This window comes from Diadema antillarum, unplaced genomic scaffold (genome assembly GCF_040938485.1).
Source record: "Diadema antillarum isolate AM-2024a unplaced genomic scaffold, OU_Dant_1.0 seq00000271_RagTag, whole genome shotgun sequence".
NCBI lineage: Eukaryota > Metazoa > Echinodermata > Echinoidea > Diadematoida > Diadematidae > Diadema > Diadema antillarum.
Window position 1 is genome coordinate 414,465 of NW_027271306.1, and position 11,057 is coordinate 425,521.

General features: G+C 38.2%; 1 protein-coding gene across 1 annotated transcript; it reads right to left on the reverse strand.

Moving 5' to 3' along the window:
- Window positions 1-1,513: 1,513 nt before the first annotated feature.
- Window positions 1,514-9,392, reverse strand: LOC139729941 (ras-related protein Rab-22A-like). The gene is made up of 6 exons (XM_071640861.1): window positions 9,350-9,392; window positions 5,560-5,656; window positions 4,500-4,663; window positions 3,745-3,774; window positions 3,113-3,238; window positions 1,514-1,758 (listed from the first exon to the last, which is right to left on the reverse strand). Exons 1-6 carry the CDS (start codon window positions 9,390-9,392, stop codon window positions 1,514-1,516), a joined length of 705 nt encoding a protein of 234 aa, XP_071496962.1.
- Between the last annotated feature and the right edge of the window lie 1,665 nt (window positions 9,393-11,057).

The following is an 11,057-nucleotide window of genomic DNA, read 5'->3' on the forward strand; positions in this document are numbered from 1 at the left end:
TATACATGTATTTTGTCAGTTTACATATCTCTACCTCGTTTGTCGAAAACCTTTGCAAGCATATACACCAATATGTATGGATAAAATTGAGCCGACAGACGGTGAAACGCAATGAATCACAGAAAATAATCAATTACGTGACAAACAATTAAAAAAGAGCGAAGGTAGATACCCAATCACTAGAGAATATAGCACAAAATATGATATACAAAATAGTCAAATCTTTGCAAATCTCTATACATATACAGATTATCTGGGGGCACAAAAGCAACGAACTTGTATGCATAATGCCACGTTGAATTTCATGGTCATGACATGACATGGTAAGAGACCCATATATCTTTGTGTGATTGCGTGATACGACTATGTAGAAGATGCCTTAAGCCCTCAGTTGGATTTAAACAGCCTTACCAACGATTCACTGCGAAACTTGCAAGCAGTTTTCACTGAATCTGAAGGATTCTTCGTTTAAAAATGCAGCTCTATTCATCAGACAGACAAAATAGTAATGGTTTCATTAATTCCTCGTCTGTATTAAGTTTCTGGTATATTGAAAGAGGACTTGACTTGCATCACCTTCATCATAATAATTATGTCAGTAACAAGGAGAGCGAATGTTTATGGTTTGTTTATTATTTTTTAAGTATAATTGTGGCATTCTCTTTGCTCTACCTTTAGGCATATATATCATTGCACTATACATCACCAATAGCGGTGGTCTTTTGCTCCACTTTCCACATGTTCCAGATACTGTAATTTTGTATATTCGCTGTATCGACATAAGTATATTGGGTTTAAGTTTCCCTTTAGTGCAACAGGAACAAAAAAGTGTGATGAATATACTGCAAAGGTTACAACATTAGACTCACATGTACATTTCATCCTATCGAGCCCTATCGAGAACACATCATGAAATGTTATTTTCTTGATTAGAATCTTTAAAGATAAGCTCTTAATAATATCCTTCTAATATAACATGACATGACCTTGTGAACCGCAAGGATGTACTTATGTCAGTTAATTAAATCTGCAATATAATATTATGACACATCTTAGTCAATTAAAAAAAAATACAAAGAACAACAAATATGTGACAATGTTCCAAACAGTGGACAGACTTCCGGCCAATTGATGGGATGCACTTCTTTTTTTTTAAACCAGAGGAACGCTCCAATTTTGAGCGACCCCATACACCAAGGTGATACACGAAAAGCATCAACATTTAAGCAACATTTAATGACTGCTGTACAGATATGAAATGCCACTCGAGAGAAATACACCTGTTTGCACGAAGTCAAATACATTTCAGGTTCATTTTTCCTCCACTCTCTCTCCCCTTCCTCCCCCTCTCTCTCTCTCTCTCTCTCTCTCCACACACACACACACACACACACACACGCACACACACACATACACACACACACACAACGGAGATTGTTCTCTTCCTTTTGTCCTCCTCCTAGACTTTACACGGGTCGTCTTCTTCGCATTGAGCAGTCATCACAGCCGTTCATCACGACAGTGATGAACAGCAACTCGTCCGTCGTCCGTCGTCGCCCTCCTCCTCCTCCTCGAAGGTGCTGCCGCCCGCTGCCTCAGCCTTCTCTCGCAGCATCTGAAGGTGGGCCGGGAAAGCAGTGATGTCGGCTGACTGACGTCGACTGGTGTCGTAGTCCTTGATCGTCATCCCCGACGCACTCGTGCTCTTCGCGAGCGAAATGAGAGCCAGGGCCACCCGTAGAAAGGCCTCCGACACGCCTACGTCAGAGAACCAGATAAGGAATGCCAGGATGCTGATATAACTTCAGTGGGTCGGGAGCTATATAGGGCTCACACGGGTAAATAATTCCCCATAGAGACGTGTGTTAAAATTCAAAATTCAAAAAATTCTCTAAAATAGCTGGGAGAAATGAGGTGTTTCATCTTCACTAACCTGGATAAGTGAGCTATATTCTGTCATCTATCAAATTTCCAAGGCGGGCTCTTCAGCTCAAACTCTGTCCAAGGGTCCGCAAAGCCAGACTTCGAGTTCTTTTCACTCAAAAAAAAATCACCTATTTTCTGTACATGCACCCAATGAAATACAGTCCCTTCAAATTCCATGAGAAAAGCTTTCATCTTCAAACCAAAATGCAGTTTGTAGAGGAATTCATACTCAATATCTGCAGCTATTCAGTTTTATGCCAAACTGCATTATTGATTTTTAATTATTTTTTGTTCGTTATTTATTTTGATATCTTTGATACGAATTTGTGGAGGGGTCTGGTCTGGGACATTCCATTTTATTTACAGGTGTGAGCCCTATATGACTGACTGTAAACAGTTGCTGGCACAATATTAAGAAGGCTGCAAACCATTTTTTTTAAATATCATACCTTTTTTTCTTTCTTTTTTTGTCCCCCCTTTTTACAGCATTATTATGGACTACTGTGATTTCTGATCGTATTTGTTCTTGTTATGCAACTGTTATGAAAATCAATAGTTTTTTTTGAATTGATGAATTTTTTACTGAACATAAAATGGGACTATACGGATTCATGCTGTATTTATGCTAAGTATCAGCAAATAAATATTTTCTATGATTTTTCTTTGAGTGGTTCACAATTTCAAGTTCAAGTTCAAGTTTGTATAACATTTATTTTCCATCTTTTTTTCATGTAGGAAATCACATGCATGAAATTATTGTACAGGAAGGCAGAACCTCAAAAAAGCAAAGCTTGTGGTGAGCTGCCTTACAAAAATACATTACATCACAAGCACAAACACAAAAAACAAACAAACAACGAAAACATGATAATAGTTTACAAGCTTGCTTTTAAGTGGGCATCTCAATTCTTTTTTTTTCTCAACTGAAGCATAACTTTGTATTTTTTTTTAGCCAGTATGCATGCATATATATTTATCTGTATCATTTCTCAACTGAAGCATAACTTTGTATTTTTTTTTAGCCAGTATGCATGCATATATATTTATCTGTATCATTTATCCTTTGCAAAGTCGAATGCATACGTTTATGAGATAATTCCTGATTTATTCTGTGTTATGTTTTGTTGGAAAAAGAAAAATGAAAAATTAATGAAATGACATGCTATAGTGATATGGATATCAATACCTTCATCTTTCAGCGCCGAGGTCTCGAAGAAGAGTGCGCCAATGCTGGCGGCGTACTGCAGGCCTTCCTCGGCCGATACCTGCCTGTTGTCAGCCAGGTCACATTTGTTGCCAAGGACGCAAATCACTGATACAAACGGAAGGAGAAATTGAGAATGATGGTGACCATAATGCTTATTTTGGCCATGACTTTGAAGTCATGGTACTATACACGATCGCACCTGACAATATTTGCCGCGACTCCATGGATATTCAACTCGCAATAAACTGTAGATTTAGAGTTCTTTCTTTGGCAACTATATAAACGATTGCTTATTGCAACGGTTGTAAACCTTTTACCCAATGGGAATACATTCATATGATATGTATTTCATATTTTCAATTATTTTTGTTTAATATGTTTTTATTTATCAGTCACTTTATCTGAAAATGCTCATAGTATCCTCTGAAATTTTTTGCCGGATTTTCACAGGACATTCAAGGATCGTTTTTATTTTGTGAAACGTAAAAAAACGTTCATGATGCACTCTCGTATACAAAACACGAAACCCACGCTTTCTCTAATATGCCAAAAGAAGCCTTATAGTCGACTTTGCTGGTCAACTCATAAGTTAATTCAGTTTTGATAATTACCTATAGGACCGTCGATGTTCTTTTCAAGCTCTGGAAAAGGGGAAAAAGGACAATGATAAGTGGTTATCATCCATTTAACGTTAGCACAGTGTGTGATTGAGCTATGCAAACCTACTCGAGGGCAGTTCAACAGGATGCAGCTTGCGTAAGCCTTTATTACTTCTTTTTTATATTAGATCTCATGAGAACATCCTAAGAGATATTGAAAATAAAGTGCGTCAACTCACTGCATTTATCAGTACGACCCACGATGATTTCACCGAAACTGACAATCATTATTATGTGTACAGTATAATATGTTTTTAACTCATTGCCTTTTCACTCTAAAGAAATCTTTTAGTGGATTTAAGATCACAAGTTAAAAGCAATATGTTGGAACTCTATATGACTTACATTGTCTTTATCACGCTGTAATTCCCGCCATTCCCCACTATATAGTCATTGATTCTACACACCATTTCTCATTGAGACGTAAAGGGGAAACCCCCAAACAACACTATATACGCAAAACTATACTAAACAGTCATGATATACAAGCGCCAAAAATGTATAGCGTCACCAGTACTCAGCAGGGAGTACATGTATCGTATTCTTTATAGGCTAAGCTTAGAAACATTAGGTATCATAATCAAAGAGAGGGGATGAAAGAGAGAAAATGGTCAATTTCGTCTTCGTCTCCTTTACACTCTCTACTGAGCAAATTTATCCGGAATATTAAAGTTTTGAAAATTCTGGACTGCATTGATTCCTCTGACCTTCAGACCACAGCTTCATGTTCTCGAAAGTGCGGGAATCCGTGATGTCGTAGACGAGAAAAGCCGCGTTCGACTTGCGATAGTACATGGGTGCCATTGAGCGGAACCTCTCTTGGCCGGCCGTGTCCCACAGCTGTAGCTTGACCCTGTGGTTGTCTACGTTCCTGATGATGAAACAAGGGTCAAAGATAAGACATACAAATGATACACATTATAGTGAGGGCATAAGTAAAAAAAAAAATACCCACGCAAAGTTGCTTTGGAACAGTCTACCAATCGAGGGTGTTTGGACTGTTTCAAAGGCATCGAGTGTAGAAACTTACTATGACATAATGCCAAAGCGACAAAACGACAAAACGAAACGAAAAAACAAAATTATATGAATAACGAATGATAATCCAAGAGTTCTAAGGTAAAAACATGCCCGTGATATAAGGGCCTGCTGAAGTATATGCAACAATACGAAATATCATCATGATGATAAGAAGGGTATAGGGACATCACGAATGATGATATATGGCAACACTTATGTAACAATATCAAATTCATGAAACATATTATCAATAGTTGTTCCCATTCGATGAAGAAAGGGGATGAAAAGGGATTAAGGAAAAGATTAATACAGTGTAGAGTGCATTAAAATGCTGACAACTATCATAAAATCCACATTATAATACCTTGTAGTTAGAAGAAAAAAAACTAATCATAATATTGTTATCCATTTTTAAACATCGATAAGTCTGTTTAGGATTAAACTCATGACCAAATTGACAATTACCGCATATACTCTAGTCCTTGCATCAGATAGATTTATATGACCTTTGCAGCGATGCATTCAAAATGATCATAGTGGCAGCTTGCAACGGATTTCAGTGAAATAAAGCTAGTCTTCCACTTATTCCTTTTCTCTCCTTGTACATTTTGTTTGTTTGGTTTTCAGCTGCATTTCAAAACATATATACAATCAATTTACTATCGGTCACAATAGCGCTAATGGGTATGGACAGAAAAAGGTAGATGGATCGTCATAAATGTGATACTACTGTACCCTTTTTCTTACATTTTAAATGTAAAGAAGGATGCTCCAACGGTTGGGCTGACCTGCCTACTGAAGATTTTGCCCACATACCTCACCACAATACTCGTCTTCCCGACACCTTTTTGTGAAAAACAGAGAAAGGAAGCAAGTAAGTGTACAATCATTTGAAGAACGCATGCACAGAAACACATTATTATTATTATTATTATTATTATTATTATTATTATTATTATTATTATTATTATTATTATCATTATTATTATTATTATTATCATCATTTATTCGGCTTTCAATCACTTAATATCATACTACATTTTTCGAAATCAGAACATACACTGGAGTGGTAAGGGTGCACCAGGTTGGGCAGCCCGGTTCTGGAATGAGCCAACTAAATGACTTGGGCCCTTGGGCCATCCTCCCCTACCCACCTGGTGCATCCAAAACAGTCAGTTTACAATATAAAAGATACAGTAATATTTCATTAAGAGGCATGCATGAAAAAACAACACAAACAAAACAAAAACAAACAACTGTTTGTAAGTGTAAATTTAAGATATGTGTAACTACCAATCTTTCTTATTCCATTCAAATATGACATTATATACTCAAATATGAATATCATCAATATGTAGGCCCTACACTAGTATATCATACACATAAGTTTGCATATGCGTGTATGTACGTTTGTATCAATGTATGTATAATATCTGTATATGTATAGTCACTGATAGTTGCATGGATATGGTTCATGATTACTTGCGTATACTTGTATTTGATATGTCAGCATATGTATGAATAGGTTTGATATGCATGTGTTTATATCTGCATCTTATAATGTACCACGTACTTTTAGGTGAAATGCATGTATTTTTTAATTTAGGCATAGTAGGGTGTGCAGGAACTCAAGGTAGGCATTATTTGCAGGCAGATAAGTGAAGGAGTTTCTAAAAATTCCTCAAGTAACTTCTTCACTGTGAAGAAATTTGATTTGATTTATGGATCTATGTCCTATTCAAAGGTTAAAGCTTGGTCGCCTATAAGCGAAGCCCGGTCGTCGCGACAGAAAAAGAAATTACTGACGATCAACGCTCCTACCAAAAACCTCTAAATTGCTGTACACTGACAACCTCTTCCGAACAAAATGAACAATAAAAACAAGATAAAAAAACGTTTTACAACCTCTGAGAACTAACTGCCGACCAGACATTGGCATAGACTGTTGTAAGGTCAGGGACTGTTCTTCGCTTGTAAATGACCAAGAGTACGGATGTCGATCAACAATAATAGTCTCCAAGGTAACTTATAAGCCCAGAGCAATTTTGCCGGTATTGGCCATAGAGGGGGTGCTTTCAGTTGTTAGGCGGTCTGTGCCGGCTTTAAATGGTTTATGCATTACAACGCGGGTAAACTATTCCATGCATTTCATAGCAAACACTGGTCTGCAATAAAGTTTCTGCCAGTATCAAATTTAGATAACATGATAAAACTGTCACGTGGAAATATGGTAATGATTATTACATAGAAATAAAACTTAGTTAACTGCGGCCGCAAGGACAGAAAAGAGTGAAGACAAGAGTGAAAATAAATTTAGCGAGTTAATTGAATGAAGCCTTCTTATGTACTGAGTTCAGGATCATCAAGTTCTCAGGGGTAAAATGTTTCCCTGTATCAATCCTGTATAACCTCGACATTCACAGCGATTGAAATTTCATGACAGGCAATGGACTGTTTCTGTATTGCTATACATGTACAATTATTGTAATGTATGATTCTTTTCCGACAGCCTATAGTAACGAACACAGGGGCGGATCCAGGGAGGACAGCAACCGGCACACGCCCCCTTTATTTTTTTTTTTGAAACAAAAGAAATAAAAAGAAAAAAATGGGGGGAGGGGTGCGTGCGCCCCCCCCCCCTTTAATTTTGTAAACGCGCCCCCTCTTTACGAAATTCCTGGATCCGCCCCTGGAACAATTTCATTCACCTGCCCCCTCCAATGAAGTTTCTAACGCAGTTGCTAGGTATGGCAGGCCTCCGCCAGGCTTTGTTGTTGTTACAGCCCCCGTTCCACTATCACGATTTGGACCCCGATCTGTCCCGATCTGGCAGATCGGGAGAGAGCGGCAAAAGCGTACGGGGATCGGAAGCATCGTAGCAGCAGCGTGTGGAGGTCGGGGTTGGAGCGGGCAGTTTTTCAGATCGGGAAGAAATTTTGAACCGGTTCAAAATTTCTTCCCGATCTCCCCGATCAAAATTGACATATTTTTAATCGTACGGCAAGCGGGGAGAGCGTAGTGACAGCGTAAACGCAGCGAGGAGAGCGTAATGACGGCGTAAACGCAGCGGGATGAGCGTAACAAGGTCTTTCTGAGCGTAGTAACATCGGCACAAGAACGGGAAGTAATTTTAACTGTAATTTTCGAAGAAGAAGAAGAGATGAAGAAAAAGAAGAGAAGAAAGCAGCGAAGCAGCTACCCAAAAGGCGAAGAAAGAGAGACTGCACGTGATGCTGAAAGAGGAGGAAGAGGACATAGCAGAATTTTGAAGAATATGAAATCATCTACAACTGGAGGAAGACGGACTATAAAAGCAAGGACATCAAGAAAAATCCTTTGAAATATCAGCACGTCTTTGTTTATACAATGCATTGCTGCAAAAGAACCGTGAGTTGAGGAGGCTCTTAAAGTTCAAGTTCAAGTTGATTTATTTCACTTCCAACAAACAAATTATAAAAAAAAAATACAAAGAAACGCTCATATACACAGACGTCATGAAACCAGTACCACAATGCGATGAACAGAATAACATTGTAAAAGAGATACAGGAAATGGAGGGGACTGCTAAAAAGCAGAGCTTGTAGTATTAGAATGCAGTCCCCTCATAGAGAAAAATATATAATTGCAAAAAACAACAACAAATTTCCCTAAGCGGTAGCAAAAAAAAAAAAAAAAAGACAGACAGAGTAATACACACATACATGCACACATACGGACGCACATTAACAAACACATGGCGGCTCTCTTGTAAGGGAAAAATTGATGAGAGGATAGAAAGATATAGTAGTGAAGAAGGTAGTAAGTCCGAGGTGGACAAGGAGGGGGGGGGGGGGGAGGAGGGGAGAGGAGAGGGAAATGGTGGGTCACAACCAGGGCACTGGAGCCACAGAAGCACGGGCTCGCTGATGAAGAAAGAGTAGTGAGAATAACGAAGCAACAACAACTTTGTAAAAAATTAAAAGTAAAAAAAGAAGAATGAATCTTCGAGGTCCACAGTATATTTCTTCGGTTCTGCATGCTAATGAGTTGACTGACTGCTGACCCACAGTCGAATCGGGGTTCATCGGGGCACATCGGGCACTTTTCAGCTCTCTGAACGGGGTAACAGCGTGATAACATCGTATAGATCGTTCGGAGCGTAGATACAGCGTGCATTGATCGGATAACATCGGCAACATCGCACTAACAGCGTAGCTACATCGTTCTAAAGCGTACCGGCAGCGGCAGAGATCGCAATGTCTAATTCCCGATCATCGTAGTAAGAGCGTAGCAAGCACTTGGTAGTCGTAACTGCAGCGTACTTAGAGCGTTCTAACATCGTACTGTGTCCAGATCGGCTCAGGTTTTACCCGATCCTTCCCGACCTGAGAAATTTGTCAATAATCGTAGCGTAACGGCATAGTGGAACGGGGGCTTAAGGACAACTTTGGTAAACAAAGCATGCATATAATTTGAATACATTGTACGTATAAACTGTCTTTTATCATTTATATCGATGAACTGAATAGTTTTTAAAGGTTGTCGTTCCTAGGCTTACCTTCTTTGCCAAGAATGACGACTTTTGCTTCTAATGCCTTCATGATTAACTGAACCAGTAGATGATGTATCAAACGCTTCTTTTTACAGGTGTTTTCCCCTCTAACCTTGGATCACCATCGATGTAAATCGTTAGTAGCGCTCAAAAGTACTTGAAGATATTTTCAACCAATTCGCTGAAGAAAAAAAAAACTAGTAAGTTCCGTTGTTTGTACACGATTTGTTGACCATCAGCTTTGTGTTGACTTGCGGCAAACAAAAGTTGAGGTGAATCTATAACGACGCCATCCTTCAGTATTCTGTTGAGTAAAGTTGGAGATTATTAGGACACAGTTCAACGTGGATATCAATAGTAAAATTTCACGCATCAGGACAAGTCGTTGTAGGTGTTTGAAATCATGTTATGCTCAGCTAGATCCCTAGACAACTTGCGTATATCATGATGAGATACAGTTCTGTCATGTCTGGCGCTTTCTTTTTTCATACGGCTTTTAAGACATTGTTGTACATAATAATTACGGCCACCATAACGGTTTACAACGTACTGCATTTCGACAGCACCCAGTCAGAAGTTCTCGTGGAAGTTGATATCATTTCTTCTGATGCTATTTTGGTTATCATACGGCTTTTAGGATATTTGTCCTATACAGCCATGACAATCAGCTGATAAACGGCCATGAAAACGGACTAATGCATTTAGACAATATTCAGTCAATTCAAAGCACGACAGAAATTCTCGTGGAAGTTAACATTATTAGTCCGTCGATGTCAATGAGCTTTAGGCCTATACTCTGTAAGAAAAATAGGTTCAACCTTGCACATTAAAATACGTGTGTCACAGTTGTAGCGCCTTTAAAGATGCAAAGTCGCAGATTTAAACATGCTCACTGGTCTCAGAGGTGCAAAGTTGCACCCGTAGAGGTGCTATTATTGTGTCACAAGTAAAAGTTCAAAGTTGAACCTATTTTTCCTTAGAGTGTATGGTCACGACACTCTTCTATTCGTAAGTTGAATTATTCAATTTTCATATATGTCATAAATATAAGTGAAGAGATATGCATGCATCATCCTCGCCAGGATATTTTTTTTCATATACATACAATGCTGAAGAACTATGGCAACTCCTGCATAAACACTATCAAAATAGTAGGTTCGTCCTATTACTAAAGTTAGTCAAGTATCTACATTCTGAATGTTTCCTTAGCGTAATTAAATTTTCAACATTCGTTTACATTCAGTCATCCTCTCCAACTTAAAGGAAAGGAACATCGATTTGATTTACTTATATGCTAAAGAGAATTTATGACTTTTTGATTACAATTCCCGAAACACTTAGCGTATATATATTTATATATATTTTTTCGATTGGCATGCCTTTACGACCACACAGAATCTAAACACATAAACACTAACAAACACGTAACATTATCACCACAAAATGTTAATGAACACTTGTACGTTTTTTTATGGCAACTTCTTTTCCTGCAAATAAAAAAACAAAGGAAATGTTAAGGTTTATACTTGCAGTTTAAAGTTACATTTTCCGTGATGAATATTACGAAACGTTAATTCAATTTACAACTTGTTTGTGGTTTCAACAAACTAATGTTAAAAAAAGAAACAGTCTTGTACATTCCGCATCACATCTTCATCAAAATTATGCCATGGGCAAGTCAGAACTCGTAATCGTGCGGCCTGTATACACCTTT